Source organism: Rhineura floridana, chromosome 3 (genome assembly GCF_030035675.1).
Source record: "Rhineura floridana isolate rRhiFlo1 chromosome 3, rRhiFlo1.hap2, whole genome shotgun sequence".
Classification (NCBI taxonomy): domain Eukaryota; kingdom Metazoa; phylum Chordata; class Lepidosauria; order Squamata; family Rhineuridae; genus Rhineura; species Rhineura floridana.
In genome coordinates, this window is record NC_084482.1 from 57,361,461 (window position 1) to 57,378,993 (window position 17,533).

Here is a 17,533-nt window from a genome sequence, read left to right on the forward strand (position 1 = left end):
TGGATAAATAATTTCCAAGTTGTTCTATATCAAGTTCTTGTCAGCAATGTGTACGGGTACAGCTGTTCCAATCTTCTTAACACCTTTGCTCTTTTAGGCTACAACTAGAGTTCCTAAAGGGAGTAAAATTATTATTTTAAGTCTAATTTTATTGTGAAAGAGGTGCCAAGCAGGGGACTCCTCCAGTTTCCATTCATTTCCAATGTGGATTCAGCTCTGTTTGTATTGCTCGTAATTCTGTTGTGATGTCATTATAAGCATATTACCTTCTGTACTACTTCATTGGCTCTTGACACAAAAGAGAAGAGCTGGCCATCTATTTCTAGACAGATCAGCCTATGCAGCATTCACCATTTCTGCTACCAGCACCATCTTCAAGTTTAACGCACAAACACAGCCATCCAACTCATGGGTAGCTAGCTGAAGGGGTGTCAGCAAAGGAGGAGCTGGCAGAAAGCTCCGTGGCATCCATTTGCCATTTGGGAGCCGCTGGGCTGGCTAAACATCAGCTCAGGTGGGAGTTGCACACATGAATGGAAAAGAAAAAGCCCGCTTTCATTAATATCCCTACTGGTGAGTAAGCATTCCCCATTGACTTCTGTTATATTTTCTTAGACCTACCTTTTTCTCCGCGTAACTTTGGCCTGGATCGGGATCCACAGGAGCGCTCCAAAAGGGAGTTGGATGTTGCATAAGTCTCCCACTCGGCTCCTCCTCCTCCACCCCCTCACAATGCCCCTTTTTTGGGCCTTACACCAGCTTCCACCGGCACCCCTCCCACCGCAGCTGAGGGGCTTCTGCTGGCAGAGACAGGACCCTGCCATATTCAGCTCCCTTCAGCCCAGCATAAATACGAGTTGGATAGAAAGTTTAAATATTGTTTAAGATGGTTGAGCCAAATATGAGACCATAACACATATACAACTCCCACTGTCTGAAAAATACTGTTGCCATAATAAACCTTTATCTGCAGTAAGCAAATAATAATACTGCTGTCAATGCCAACATCATGTAAAATGTCACAGATCAAAACACTCCCTAAGCCAGCATCTTACAATCAAGCTTAGGAACCAGATTGGTGTAGTGGTCCGAATGCTGAACTAAGACTGCAGAGGTTCAACTCCTCACAAAGCCACGAAGCTCACTGGATGACCTTGGATCAGGCATTATCTCTAGGCCTAATCTACCTCGTAGGGTTGTTGTAAGGATAAAAAAAGTGCATAGTATAAAAAAAATAAAAGTAACCAAATAAATCTTAAGGGCTATCCAAGCAGAGCGATTCCACTTTTAAGTAGGTGGAGATTACTACCCTTCCAAACAAATAGTGGAAATGAAACTAGGTTGTTTTTAATGGGGCACACCCAAAGAAGCCTATTTATTTATTGTTATATTTACGTCCCATTTTAATGAGAGAGGGGCTTCACTGAAATAACACAGCAGGCACCACACATCTGAGAAGTGCATATGGATTTGTCAAAGGGCCAGGTGATATACTGCAAATTCACAGAACTTATGCACAAAGACTCCAAGGATATTCAGTAAGTGACTAACAGACCTATCTTTGAATTACACTTGCTGGGCAGAGGTTGCAAAAACCCCTTGAACCATCAAACATGAAGAGGCATACTGATGTAATGAATTTACCCATTATGTTGGCAATAGCCTACTTCCAGAAGGGCAACATTACAGCAAGCATGGGTTGAGTGAGGAGCATAGTGGGGAAGGCCAGCCTTCAACAAATCCTATCCATACATAGGATTGGGGCCATCCCTTCCATTCATGCCATGTTACACTTGTATAAAGCTTAGTAAGTACATACACTTCCCTTACAGACAATGGAGAGCCACAGACAAATACCCCCTCCCCCCCATGGAGCCCAAGTTGGAAGACAGAGTTCTAATTAACTGAGAATCCAAACAGAGAGCTTAACTATGCAAGATCCATGATCATATCTCCCAATGCTTTTATTTTTAAATTAAAGCAGTCACTGGGGGCTCCAATTATAATTGGATCAGCAGCATTAGAAAAGGGGTTACACCTTTCCCTAGTACTGTTTCCTCAACATATCTAATAATAACCCCTCCCCCCAAGTTACTATCAGCATTGGAAAAATAAGGAGTTCATACCTCAAGTAGTTCTTCTGGATATCATCCCCCACCCCTGAAGTTACTCCTGGGGAGTGTGGAGCTCTCAGAACACCCATAGAAGGTAGCCTAGGCTGACATGCTAATTTTTTATTTCGCTCCCCTGACCTGCATTCTGGTGGTGCAGTCCAGAAAACAGGTATACCTCCTCAGCTGCAGTTTCTAAGAGCTATGCCTCTGTAAAGCAGCACCTGCACAGATAATTGTGTGGCACTCTGATTTGGCATAAATTATTATAACTGCAGAATCTTGCAAGTTTTTTTTATACAGACTTCATTGGACATCTCGTAATAAGCTCAAACCTTTGGTTTAGGAAGGTATGCTCCTTGAACTCTGAAGCCACTACAAAAGCATTGAACAAGCCACCAGAAAAACTAGGTAAGCACTGCCAGCAATACCTTATAAATTGTCTTATAAAACCAGTCACTATAGAACACTACTGTATACAGCAGTGGCCCTCCAGATGCCATTGGGTTCCAACTCCCTTCAGCTCCACCCAACATGACTAATGGTCAGGCATGATGGGAACTGTAGTCCAGTATCATCTAGAGGTCCATGAGTTCCCCCATTCATGCTACATAGTTATAGCTGGGGCAATACACAGGGAATTTACTTCTGCAGAGCAATGACCCATCATAGGCATAGAAATATACCAAAGGTAATGTAAAAAAGTACTGCCTTCAAGTCGATTCCGACTTATGGCGACCCTATGAATAGGGTTTTCATGGTAAGCGGTATTCAGAGGGGGTTTACCATTGCCTTCCTGAGGCTGAGAGGCAGTGACTTGCCCAAGGTCACCCAGTGAGTTTCATGGCTGTGTGGGGATTCGAACCCTGGTCTCCCAGGTCATAGTCCAAACACTATATATATTTCATAGATAACTATTTCTACAACACACAAACGTTTAGGCTATAATCCAGAACACACTTACTAGGGAGTATATAAGACTATATAAAGCATTTTACCTTTGGACTAACATATTCATCTAACACAAGAAAATTCCATTCTTATGAAAAATGTTGAGCCCTTTTCAGTTATGTGTTAATACCCATTTCATTCCACTGGGACACAATGTATCTGGCAGAGGGAGCCTATACATGTCTGTTCAAAAGTAAAACCACAATTGAATTCAATGGTACTTACCCCCAGGCCAGTGGGTCTAGGAATGCAACCTAAAATATTTCCATTTCAGTAGATGGAACAAGAACTGCTTCACAATGAACAGTGAGCAAGTTGCAGACCCAAATTTCCCCCCAAAAGCAGGACTAGGTATCAACATACATCTAGTGGAAAGAAATATTCATCCCATGCCCGACTGAGTGAAACTCCAACCATGATGAAACAGTCACTGCCTCTAGCAATTACCTTGTTCAAACTTGTGTATTGGTTTTGCCCAGCATTACAATGCTATGATAGTAAGCAATCGAAAATACCTGTCTAGTCTGGTTTGCAGTACCAGGGAGTACCCTCTTCTGCCTTTAGAAGAAAGTTAGTAGGAAAGCGGACAGAGTTTTATATTCCTAGAAAAATGCAACTGTTTTATGGTATGTCAGCAACATGTCTGAATTCTAAAAATGTTTCCAAGTGCTTTGCTTCATTGATTGCAGTAGGAATCAATGCACATGTATCTGTGTTGTTTGGTTGCAAGGTTTGAACCAAACAAAATATTTAAATATACCTCAGGCATGAGTTAGAATCAGCGTTACCCAACCTTTTTCGACCCAAAGTCCCTTTGCAAAATCTATTTGTGCCCAACGCCCCCTCAGATTAAGTATATGCCAATGTTTCCTATTATACTTAATATACTTAACAACAAACTCATTCAGTTTACTGGCATTCTTTCGTTAAACAAGTTCATTTAAACATCACAGAAACAACGGGTAGCGAGTGTGTCCCATTCCTGAAGAAAACCAGCGAATAACTGACTATCTGCATCACCCGTTTGCACACAGCACTCATCCATTGGAAGAATGCGCCCTCCACCAATACGCCCAGCTTATCAAACACTCTCTCGTGATTGGTTCCAATATCCCTCAAGACAGCATCAGAACATTACCTAGTGCCAGGGTGTGGCTAATATCCCCATTCCTTGATATGACACTGGCCGCTATTCAGAATTTCTTTACTAAAGAGTGCACATTATGTATAGTGTTATTTCCATGAATTGAGACTATTAAATACATTCTAACTGGGGACAAAACAGTTTAAAAATTGATTTGTGTATTAAATAAAATTAAATGATTCAACTGTCGCATCAGACCGCCAAATGTCAACACCCCCCTAAAGTTTGTAGTCATGCCAACACCCTCCTGAAAGGCTGTAATGCCCCTCAGGGGGGCGCTACCGCCCACATTGGGAATTGCTGAATTAGATCCTGCCTTGGCAGGTTTTTGCTTTCTCCCCAATATATTATGGATTTATTGCAAATTTGTTGCAGGCCCTCACCAGTTTGATAATGAATTGACAACTTGAGAAGGAGAGCTTATTATTTTCTTACCCCATGATATTTGACCTCTGGGGTTTGGCCCTTTTGGGATATCTATATGTCCTCATCTCTACAAGCAATAAGTTTGCACGATTTAGGCTCCCCGGATACATTGTGCTTATTATACAGCCACAAGAGTGGCTGTACACTACAGCCAGCATGGATTTTTTGCATTCCGAAATGTTAAATTGAAAACACTCTCATGCCATTCTGATGCTTCCCATAAGCTCATTTCAAAACAAAATGTTACAAAACTTATAGTCCTGAACTCAGAAACGCTTGCTTTTCATGGCGATACACCAAATAGTCAAAGAGAACCTAGAGTTCAAAGTCTAAAAAGAGAGAGAAAAAACCTGACACCGTTTGGACTTTTTTTCTGTTAGAGTTCTCATAATTAGTTGAAATTAATTTAAAATCATCCATGTTCACAGAGTACCTTTAATCCTATTACTGACCTTGCCCCATACTCTGACCTTTATCTTCTGCAGTTTTAAAGTTTAAAAAATACCTGGCCGATTTTTAATTAATTTAAGAAATTTAGCATTGAACTCAATGATAAGGCCAGGCATGCTTAGTAAGAACCAACTGTCAGTGTTCTAAAAGCCAGACTAGCAGCTGCTTGACTACCCAGGGGGCCACACCCACACCCACAACAGACATATATTTGACTTCACACAGTCATAGCTTCCCCTAAAGAATCCTTGGAAGTATAGTTTGTGAAGGATGCTGAGGGGAGATTCCTATTCCCCTGACAGAGCTCCAGTGGCCAGAGTAGTTTAACAGTCAGCCACTCTACTTGAAGCTCTGTGAAGGGAACACGGCATCTCCTAGCAACTCTCAGCACCCTTCACTAACTACACTTCCCAGGATTCTTTGGGAGAAGCCATGACTGTCTAAAGTGACATAAAGATCTGGTATGGATGTGGCCAGGGGCAGCTTTGGTTTAAATTTGGGTGGGAGACTATTGGGTGGGCTATAGAATAAAAAAGTGGGGAAAACCCTGAAAAACAATGATACTTTGACAATGTTTTCCTTTTGGAAAAGAAAGGGGCTTTCCCTCTGCCAAGTGCCAACCCACCCAATCGCCTTCTCTCCCCCTGCCCTCCTCCTCCTCCCTGCCCCTCCCCCCAGGTCACTTTCACCTACCGTAAGCATGACTGTACAGGAGTAAATCCCATCAAACTCAAAAAGCATGCAAATGATCAGACCTGCCCTCCCCGCCTCCTCCTCCCTCCCATCATCTCCCTTTTGCCCCAGGGCTCCCCTTCCTTCACTTCTCCCCCCTCCCCTTCCAATCCCCTCCTTCCCCCTCCCTTTCCTCCCCTCCGCCTCCCCCAGTTTCACTTATCCTAACCATGATTGCACAGGAGTAAATCCCATTGAACTCAAAAAGCATGCAAATAATCAGACCTGCCCTTCTCCTCCTTCCCCTCTCCCTTCCTCCTCTCTTCCTTCTTCCTTCTCCACTGCCCACTCCAGCCCTCCCCCCCTCCGTGGTCAGTTCCACTATCCTAAGCATGATTGCAGGGGAGTAAATGCCATTGAACTCAATAAGCATGCAAATGATCAATGCATTCTCAGCAAACTTGCACAGGATCCTATTTCTTACTTCCTGGATTTAAAAGCACAGAAATTCACTAATAGGCAAAAAAACCCTTGCGGTTTAAGAACCAAGTTGCGGTTTATCGCCAATAGATATTTGTATCAAACTTTACAAAGCAGGGAAATTGGGCAGCTATAGTGAATGCACCAGGGGAGCAGGAGACCTGACCTCCTCTCTGAGATATTGTACTTCCCTACAGATTTGTAAAAATGCAAACACAATTTGGGGTGGTCTTTCACAGTCCAATCCACTTCCTGTGCAGCTTGGAAGAATTTGGTAGCATGTGTGTCTGAGCACATGGTGAGTGGTGATGACACCTGCAATCAGCCAAAATAACAAAAACAAGACATGTGCTGTGCTGAGCAGGGAGGAAGCAACAATATTAAGACAGATGATATAGTTCAAATATTGACTTTAAATATGTTTGATTTACTTTGCCATTTTAGTGAAGTTTTCTATAGCAAATCATTTCTTTTTGCTTTTGTTTGTTTATTTATTTATTATTTTATTTATATCCCGCCTTTCCTCCCAGTAGGAGCCTAGGGCAGCAAACAAAAGCAATAAAAACACTTTAAAACATCATAAAAACAGACTTTAAAATATATTAAAACAAAACATATTTTAAAAAAAGCTTTAAAAACATCTTTTAAAAATAGTTTAAAAACATATTTTTTAAAAAAAGGTTTACATTCCAAAGGGTAGGTGCCGCCACACTAAAGGTCTGTTTCCTATGTTGTGCAGAACGGACCTCCTGATAAGATGGTGGGCTCGTTCACATGGGGACTTACTCCGAGATCGGTGCTACTAGCATGCCTGTTAAATTTGCTGAGTTTACATGACGTTTCAGCCCATGGGAAGGCAAGTCGCTGCTTTCTCTCTTAAATCTGAAGCAAATCAATCCAATTTTAATCCAAAAAGGGAAGGAAAAACCATCTGGCTTTGCATCTCTAGGGGCTTGTACACGCTTAGCCCCAATGCTTCGGTGAGTCCACGCCCACTCCCTCCTCCTCCCTTTGTTTTTTGTTTTTTACTCTGGAACAACCTGAGCATGCTTGGTTGCCAAGGTAACCAGACGAAGAGATAGTTTGACCTTAAGAGGGCGTGGCTATTAGGTAGCTGAGAGATTAACCCTTCCCCTTCAGTATTAATGCAAAACAGGGGATTGAGGGCTCATATAATGTAAGAAGTGTGAACCTTTAAACTCCATTGCAATGAGAAAAGCTTTGCCTTTAAAATGGAGTTGAGCTCCAGTGTGAACCAGCCCGGTATCTGCAGGAGGCTCTCACCTGCAGAGCACAGTGATTGACTGGGTATATAAGGGATAAGACAGTGTTTCAGGTATTCTGGTCCCAAGCTGTATAGGGCTTTGTACACCAAAACTAGAACCTTGAACTTGACCCAGTAGCAAATGGGCAACCAGTGCAATTCTTTCAGCAGCGGGGTGACATGTTGGTGATACCCTGCCCCAGTGAGCAGTCTAGCTGCCGCATTTGCACCAGCTGCAGCTTCCAGACCACCCTCAAGGGCAGCCCCACATAGAGCATATTACAGTAATCCAGCCTGGAAGTTACTGGTGCATGGACAAGAGTGGTCAGGTTACCCCGGTCTAGAAACGGCCGTAGCTGTCTTACCAGCCGAAGATGGTAAAAGGTATCCCTAGCCACTGAGGTCAACTGGGCCTCTAGCAACAAAGATGGATCCAGGCGCACCCCTAGACTATGGACCTGATCTTTCAGAGGGAAAATGACCCCATCCAAAGCAGGCACTTATCTGACCTCGGGGACCACCAACCCACAGCGCCTCCGTCTTGCTAGGATTCAGACTCAGTTTATTGGCCCTCATCCAGCCCACTACCAAGTCCAGGCACCGGTCCAGGGTTTGCACGGCTCTCCTGATTCAGATGTTACAGAGAAATAGAGGTGGGTATCATCAGCGTACTACTAACACGGCACCCCAAATCTCCTGATAACTGCTCCCAAGGACTTCATAGAGATGTTAAACAGCATGGGGAACAAGATGGCACCCCACAGCACAACGGCCAGGGGGCCGAAAGACAATCACCCAATACTATTATCTGAAAAGTCCTTGGAAATAGGATCGGAACCACTGTAAAACAGTGCCTCCAATACCCATCTCACCAAGTTGGCCCAGAAGGAGACCATGGTCAATGGTATCAAAAGCTGCTGAGAGATCAAGTAAGAATAACAGGGTCACACTTCCCCTGTCCTTCTCCTGATAAAAGTAATCAATCAGGGTGAGCAAGGCCATTTCAGTCCCATAACCACGTCTGAACCCAGACTGGGATAAGTCAAGATAATCTGTTTCATCCAAGAGTACTTGCAATTGCTGCTCCACAACCCTCTCAACCACCTTCCCTAAGAAAGGGGTATTTGTGACCGGTCAATAAACCTTATGGGTCCAGGGTGGGCTTTTTCAGGAGCAGTCAGATCACCACCTCTTTCAGGGTAGCTGGAACCACTCCCTCCCACAATGATACGTTGACCACTGGATCCACTTGGTCAAACCCCCTTGGCAAGCTTTAATAAGCCAAGAAGGGCAAGGGTCGAGAGGACACGTTGCTGGCCGCATCATCGCAAGCACCTTGTCTACATGTTTCTGTGAATATGTGAAGTACAGCAACACTTTGCAAAACTAAAAAAACTCTAAGAAAAATTGTGGAATAATGGCACTGACTAATCTGCAGAATAGTTTCCAGTGGACATGAGGAATATCTCAATTTGTACAAGTTAAAACAGTGAGAGGTGAAATATATTCTAGCAAAATTCTAGCTGTGCTCTATATTTCTAATTGACCATGCCCACCTTACCTTAAGTGGAGTAGTTTAAGCATGTTGTTATGTGCCTCCAAGTCGACTACGACTTATGGCGACCCTATGAATCAGCAACCTCCAATAGCATCTGTCATGAACCACCCTGTTCAGATCTTGTAAGTTCACGTCTGTGGCTTCCTTTATGGAATCAATCCATCTCTTGTTTGGTCTTCCTCTTTTTTACTCCCTTCTGTTTTTCCCAGCATTATTATATTTTCTAATGAATCATGTCTTCTCATGATGTGTCCAAAGTATGATAACTTCAGTTTCATCATTTTAGCTTCTAGTGATAGTTCTGGTTTAATTTGTTCTAACACCCAATTATTTGTCTTTTTCACAGTCCATGATATCCGCAAAGCTCTCCTCCATAGCAGGCTGAAAACATGCATCTTGGGCAGGCCAAGTTTGTTTTTCCAAACAGCTAGAGTCATTGCTTAAGTGGCAACATATTGTAATCAGTCTGATTTTACATCAAACTGAAGTTTCAGATTCAAATGTTAATGAACCCAAAATAGAAATAGAACATAACCTCCAATTTGAAACACAAAAGGCTGTCTTCACCAGTATAGGACATTGACCAATAGATTTCTAGGATGAATAATGAGAGAAATATAATTTTCTAGGTTGGATTCTCTGTAGAAACAGTAGTAACACAGGAAAGAAGCAAAGTAAGAAAAACACCAACAAACATACAAAAATGTTATCCTCCATCTTTGGAGATGGCAGGTATTGCCACCACTCACCATATGCTCAGAGGCACATGTTACCAAATTCTTCCAAGCTGCATAGGAAGTGGATTGGACTGTGAAAACTCACCCCATATTGTGTTTGAATTTCTACAATTTTATAGGGCAGTACAGTATCTCAGAGAGAAGGTCAGGTCTCCTGCTCCCCTGGTGCATTCACTATAGCTGCCCACTTTCCCTGCTTTTTAAAGTTTGATAGAAATATCTGTTGGCTATAGGTAGGCTCCTAAACCGCAAGGGTTGGGTTTTTTTTAATCTACGTTAAGTCCCTGCTTTTAATCAGATCTGCTAACCCACATCAAAGCTCGGCGATCTGCGCTTCCTCTGAAAAGTTTGCATCCCTCGTGTCATGCGGGCCACACACAACTCGCCTCCAACTCTCTCTCTCTCCAGCCGCGCAGGGGTGCGTGGGTGGGCACCTTTCCAAAGCCGGGTAGGAGAGTTTCGCAGACATAAACCTCGGCTCCCCAGCCTTCCCCTCCTTTCCATCCTTTTAAAGTTCGCTGAAAACCCCGAAGGTTGCAGTCCCGGTTGCCAGATGACGCCCCCTCTTTGTTTAATAGAGGGACCGTCTTTTCCTACAAGGATCGGCAGATTACCAGAAACTCCACGACCCGTCCCCACTCTGGGAAAACTAGTGCCTGCAGCGCAGCTTTAGGGACGCGCTAGTCTCCGAAGGCCACCGGGTGATCAGCAGTTGGGGGCTGGGATGCTTACTTACCCAGAAAGGAGAACCGCAGAAAGCGTCCATGGCTCCGATCTCAGCAGCGGCGGGCCAGTCTTCAGGAGCAGCCTGGCGATTGACTCTTCTCTCCAATGCTTCTGGTTCTTCTGCAGTGCCGGCTGCGCCTGGCTCGCCTTCGCTTCCCTTCCGCCACGTTAGGGCGGATGTTTGCCTCTCACGGTGCGGTGGGCGGGGAAGGGCTCGCCCAGGCAGCGCAGACGCCAGACTGAGCCGAGAATGATTGGGGCTGGGGGTCTTTTCCTGCTGCGATCTTAAACTTCCTTTTCTACAGGCAAGCTTCGACAGGGCCCGCATTTGGGCTGTGATCGAGGCCTCGGCGCATCAGGAGAGCCCACTGAAGCCCTTCCGCTGAGCTGCTAGTTGTTAGGAGACTTGGGCCCCTTTGGCTGGCTGGTAGGGACGCTACTCTGTGCCATATGACACGGCAATACCACCTTCTGCCCCTCTCCGCAGTGGTGCAGTTAGCGCTGGGCCACGGCGCAAAGCCCAGAGCCTCACACACCACCTACCCCGCGAATGACCACCCAGAGAGTGCCAGATGATAGGGGCAGCCGGTGGCGGACAGGCCCCGCCTCAACACCTGGGCCAGCATGGGCATCATGTCAGGGCCCACTAGAGCTCACCCTGCTAGTTGCTACAGCACCATTAATTTCTAGTTATTTTTACAAGCATTTATAGATAGAGGGCAGCTGACAGGGCATGGGAACAGTTACAGATGTTCATTTTATAAGCTTTACTTTTAAAAAGAGGTGATATTTTTCTACAATAACATGATGCTTATCCTCAGATAAATGTGTTTAACATCAGGGCAGTAGAAGCAAGCTCCATTTTATTTCTGTAGTAGTCATGATGGTTCTATGATTTAAGTGAGTTTAAAATATGAAACTGCAGAGGCTCAAAGGTAGGGTTTTTTTCCAACTTTTTTTTTTTGCTCTGGTATATCAGGAATGTAGAAGTAGTTTATAAGCAAGGGATTTTAGTGGGGTGAAGAGAAATATTAATGGTGTGTGTTACAACTGGAATAATACAAATGACTTTCTAAACACCCCCACCCTTTACAAGACCATTAAATCCAGGTTCTAAAATTACCCAGCTGCACCATTTCCCCTCAGACTTGGAGGGCACAGTGCAGGCAGGTGGCACAGAGCTACTGCTGCTTGCTGGACCACCTAAGTGCTGAAGGGAGTTTCCAAGGAACACGGCTGCTGCTTTCTCCACTTGCTCACTTGCCCTCTCACTCTGGGAAGTGCAACACTCAAGACGGAAGTCCACAGTGCTGCCCAGACTGTGGGTGAGTGGGTGGAATTAGGGCTGGAAGAGTGCTTCAGGCAGCTAATTTGTGATGTCACGAAAGAGCAGCAACAAATTGTTAGTAGTTTAATTCATATATTGCCACCCTGGGCTCCTACTGGGAGGAAAAGCAGGATATAAATCAAATAATAAAAAAATATTTGTTTTGTGTTATTCCCAGGGAGAGGTGCTTGTGGGGTTTTCTGCCTCAGGTGCCAAAATGCCGGAGCCAACTGGGTTGCGTGAGGGAGAATGTGTGAGCCAGGGAAAGCAGTGACTGCCCCTACCTCTCTTGCATGGCCACCCTCAGTTTCTCTGCACAGTGCAGGGGTGGGGTGGATGACTGGGCCCAGAAAGAGTCAAAGTTGCTGCCTCGGCCCACTGACTCTCTTGGTAGTGCAGCAGAGAAGATTAGGCCCAGCAGGTCCACTCCCCACCACCAAGGCTTCCAGCAGGAGTCAAGTCAACTGCATCTACAAGGAGTAGCCAGCTTGATTCCCTCCCTCCCTCGGGTGTTGTTATTTCAGAGCAGATTGGGCTCAGTGTGTCTAGTCCTCTGCTGAATGAGGGAAGGTGAATATGGGCTGCCCTCTTGCTCGTTCTTTCTCCCACTGGTTGGCACATCTGTTGAGCCTAGTTTTCCTTATTAAAAAAAATGAGGGAGGGTGAGCAAGCAGAGATCTTGACCTGTAGGGATGGGGGGGAGGAGGAAGGTTCAGTTTGGTTCATATTTCAATGCAAACTACTTAATCAGCACTTTCCAAAACAATATGCAAACTGAAACACAGCTATTCTTGGCAATGCACACTTCTCCAAATTTTGCAAAGCTGTTCTTTAAGCAACTAATGCGTACAAAAATGTATATTTTAGGAAGAAATGTGCATAAAAATGCATATATTAGTGAAAGTATACAAAATGCATTATATCGGGAAATTGCAGAAATGTGTATATTCATGAGAAGGTACCAAAAAAATTTTTTTGCAAACAGATGCAGAAATGTGGAGAACTAAATTTAAGATTGTAGCTGCCTCCTCTTGCCTTTCCGTCCTGTCTCTAGCAGGTGGGAAAGATTGGGCAAGTGGTCATAAGAACAAGTCATGCTGCTGATGATTATTTGCACCCCCCTGTACCTGCTTGTCCCCCCTTCTTTTTTGGACAACATGCTGAGGATGTAGGGCTGCTAACAGTAAGCAGAAGCACAGCTACTGCCTATCCTCACCATTTCTTTGGGGTTAGCTGGGCTTCCTGTGGAGTGTGGAGGAAGTGAAGGCCCCCAAAGGCACGCTGCTAAAAGTCCCCCGTAACTTGGAACGAGTCCTGGGCTTAGGTGCTCAGGCTGACCTCCAACTCCCTTCCCTCCTCCCTCTACACACATGCCTGTCATGGCTGAAATTTTATTTTACTAATCTATTATTTATTCTACTAATTTATTAATCACCTTCCATATGAGTCTCAAGATGATTTGTGTAAGCACAGCTAAAAATGGTTTTTTAAAGAACTACAAAAACGTAAGTTTAAAACAATGTGTGCAGTTCAGAATACAAAAGGATAGATACCTAATTTTTATTGGAACCACCAATGAATGAAAGTTGGGGTGCAGGGTGGAGAGAAGAGGAGAGAAATGCAAACCAGTCTCGTTTTAAGGGCCTGTTGTTTTCCTTTTGATTTTACCACAGAGGTTATAAACACCCTGCCCTAGTCCTCAGTTTCCTCCCTTTATATATTGCAGCACTCTAGGAATGACTGTCTACACAAATCTTACTCTAGGCATACTGTTACTAGGGGGTTCCAAACAGCCTTCTTTCTGGCTGCAATGCGTTCCAGTGGCAGTGAGGTCCAGAGATTTATAAGGACTCCCTTTGGCCAGTAGATTCAGACACCACTAGTACAATATATTTACAAAATAGTATGAATGGGATGGAAAGTTGTAGTCAGAGGTCAAGCTATCAGGAAGTCATAGAGTCAGCATGATGATTCCATTGCAAAAGAAGGCAAATAAGTGTGATATAAGCTAAAGGGCTATGGACACACTAGTCACTTTAAAAGCAGCAAGAATTTTTTTTCTGGCTGCACTTTGAATTGACTGCCCTCTGCTGGACACACCTCCCTTCCCCACTGCAGGCTTAAGACCTTTCAGGTCCACCCACAGCAAAGTGTTGGGCCAATCACTGTCTCTGCCTGAGCCTACAGCAAAGTGTTTCCATTGGCCACACCTGCAGGGGCAATCTACCAATCAGTTGCAAAATCTGTCTGAAGCTGAATTAAAAAAACCAAACCACACTTGAGCTGATCCAGCCAGGTTTTAGAGTAAAAAAGGATGGAGTTTGACTAGCATTGCATGCCCCCATTTTCAGAAAAGAGAAGTGGAGATGAACTGGAACTGGCACAACAGTACGTGTATCTCTAACCTCTGTGACTTCAGGCCCACATTTCCAAGTGATATCTGTCAATCCAGTTTTATCTGAACTCACGGTGCAATTCATAACGTACCCACTTCTGTGTGTTGTTGTTTTTTTGCTACCATTAGATTAATATTTATTACACATTTATTTATTTATTTATTTATTAAATTTCAATACCGCCCCATAGCCGAAGCTCTCTGGGCGGTGCACAACAGTCAACATCAAAAATACAATAGGTCACATATAAACAGATTTAAAACTTTTTAAAACTTTAAAAATATAAAAATTCCCAGAAGAATCAAGACAGTTTTCAACACATACTAAAATGCTAAAAATGCCTGGGAAAAGAGGAAAGTTTTAACCTGGCGCCGAAAAGATAGTAATGTTGGCGCCAGGCGTACCTCATCCGGGAGATTGTTCCATAATTCGGGGGCCACCACTGAGAAGGCCCTTTTTCTTGTTACCATCCTCCGAGCTTCCCTATGGGTAGGTACCCGGAGGAGGGTTGTGATGTTCCTATATTAATGTATATATGGTAAGTGTTGGTTGTTTAGAAGATATATGGTAAGTAGTGAAAGAGGAGGGGGAGTGAATGGGCAGTAGAATGCTAGATGATTGGCTGAGCGTTTAAAATGGCTGAACGTATAAAAGGAAGAGTGAGAGTGGAATCGGGGGAAGAAGAGAACTGAGTGGGTTGCTTGGTGGGGTTTAGAGAGTTGTTTGCCAGGAGAGAGTGGAGAAGGAGGGGGGTGGAGTTTGGATTAGTATTGAGTAAAACCATATGCTTATGTGCCTTAAGAAGAAATCTTGTTAATCTTGTTAGCTTTGTTATCTGTAATAAATACTTAATTTGGTTTACCAAAGGCCTGATCCTTGGCTGGGGTTTCACAGACCAGAAGGGAGAGTAAGGTAATGACCAAGGCTGAAGGGGAACTGTAACAAATGGTGGCAGCGGTGAAGAGAATAACAATACCAGTATTCAGAGTCTCTGGGAATACTAGTATTAGGACGTGACTGGTGGTTGCCTAGCAGGGGGATCTGTTGAGATCTGTGCTAGAGCGGATAGGTAAACCATAAGAGAGAGCGGTCCGGACTGGTGGAGTCCCTGGTGGTGCCTAGAGACAGGCAGTAACCACGCGCAGGTAGGAACCTGACAGGGAGAGCCAGGGAAGGACGCCTCACACGTGGTGGCAGTAGCGGTGGGATACGAACAACAGAGAATCCAGATCCGAACAAAGGAGACTACGTCACAGGTGTTGGCTGTAGCAGTGAGATACGAATACTAGAAAATCCCTACCAGTGGTGTGGCAAACAGAAATAACAAAACAAGATTACTTGTGAGAGTGACTGGCAAAGAGTGTGTGGCAAAGAGTGAGTGAACTCAAACACCATGGCTGAATATATAAAAATGAAAAGAGAGGAGCTGGTGGAGAAGTGCGTAACATTCAATTTACCTCACGAGGGTAAAGGGGTAGATGAATTGAGGGTAGCACTTATAGGATTTGCAACTGCCCAGCAAAAACAACCTGTCAGAGAAGAGACCCCCGAAGGATATTTAAGCAATCCCGCTTATATAGAGTACTTGAGAGAGAAGTTGAGGATGGAAACTGAGAGAATGAGGATGGAGGCTGCGGAAAAAGACAAACAGCGGGTCTTTGAGGCTGAGGAAAAAGACAAACAGAAGGAGTTGGAAACTGAGAAGTTGAGAATGGGGTTTGAGGAGAGGGAGAAGCAACGAGCAGTGGATGCCGAATTACAAGTAGAAAAGTTAAAATTTGAAAGAGAGAAGTTTCATTCTGATGAAACAAGAAAGGACAGAGATGGAGCAAAAATAAAAATTACTCCAAAGGACTTTGCTGTCTATGAGCCTGGTCAAGATCCTCAAATTTACCTCAGCACCTTTGAAAAAGCAGCTCAGTTGTGGGGGCTACCTGAAGATAAATACATGAAGTATTTATCAAACCTGATTAAAGGGGAATTGGCTGAGGTATACCAATATTTCCCCTCAGACAGGCCCGTCACCTATGCTGAATTCAAAGAAGCAGTGTTTAAAAGATTCAGACTGGGGCCTGATTATTTTAGAAAGCTTTTCAGAAATTGCCAGATACAGACAGGGAGGTCTTTTGTGGAGCTGGGGGCAAAACTGATGGACATATTTGGGAAATGGCTGACAAGTGCAAAAGCTCAGTCTGTGGAGGAGGTGAAAAACCTCATGATATTGGATCAATTATACCATCAGTTACCACCAGAAATAAGGCTCCTGGTCAAAGACCGTTCCCCTACATCGGTGCAGGAGGCCGCAGAGATGGCGGATCACTTCGCCTCCAACAGAACTGGCTGGGTGGGGAAAACATCAAGAGATTTTAAACCCAGACCATATAACGCTGGCAGAAGGGATGTGGTACCACAGAGATTGAGTCCTCCAGTAAAATCTGAAGGGCACAGGACACCCCAGAGTGGATCTGTGTACCCTAAAAGTGAGGAGAAATTATGCTACAAATGTGGTAGACCGGGGCACCTACGTTTTCAATGTGAGGTTGCCAACCCCATTAGTAATCCTGCTCAGACAAGGGCAGTGAAAACAGAGCCCAAGGCTTTAGAAACAGCGAAAAAGGTTCAGTTCTGCCAGATAAACTGGACAGAAGTAACAGACCTTGATTCAAGTCTGAGAGAGGAAGTGAGTGTACAAGGGGCAAATTATTGGGCATTGCTTGATACTGGTGCCGCTCAGACATTACTGAGGCCAGATTTAATAAAATCTGAGGTAATATTACCTCAGGAAACTGTGACTATCCAAGGAGTGAGGGGTCAACCAGAAAGTTTGCCTGTGGCCCTGGTGGAAATGACTTGGAGAGGCCGAGAGGGCCGATATAAAGTAGGCATTAATGCCCAGCAACAAGAACCAGTAATACTGGGAAGAGATGTAATGGGCGCCCAAGGAAAGATCTATGTAGTGACCAGACAGCAAATTGGCAGAGAAAAAGAAGCCATATTAAGGGGGGCTGAAACAAACAGGGTGGAATCTGTTAACCAGCCTCAGGTCACCATAGCAACCACTAGCAGGCCTGCTGAAGGAGACAAACTGTATCAAGTGGTCTCTGATAATGATGAGGCAGATCAATTCAGGGAAGAGCTGCATAAAGATATAAGTTTGAAGCAGATAAAGGAACAAGCTCTGACCCAACAGATTCCTTTCACTGACAAACTGAGGAATCAAGTTGTGTGTGAGAATGGGATTTTATATAGACTGTGGATGCCTGCTGAGAGAAAGGATGGATGTGAACCAGT

The 17,533-nt window shown here is 44.3% G+C and overlaps 1 protein-coding gene across 4 annotated transcripts in view; it reads right to left on the reverse strand.

Annotated features, from left to right (window-relative positions):
• ABCC3 (ATP binding cassette subfamily C member 3) overlaps positions 1–11,045 on the reverse strand; it is a 114,593-nt gene extending 103,548 nt beyond the window's left edge. For 2 of the 4 annotated variants that reach the window (XM_061616016.1, XM_061616014.1), the window contains exon 1: positions 10,530–11,033. In XM_061616016.1, the coding sequence (XP_061472000.1) occupies positions 10,530–10,847 (318 nt within the window). In that variant the 5' untranslated portion in view covers positions 10,848–11,033. Of the gene's footprint in view, positions 1–10,529 lie in introns of all 4 variants that reach the window. The other 2 variants (XM_061616017.1, XM_061616018.1) reach the window with 2 other exon arrangements.
• Positions 11,046–17,533: the final 6,488 nt, after the last annotated feature.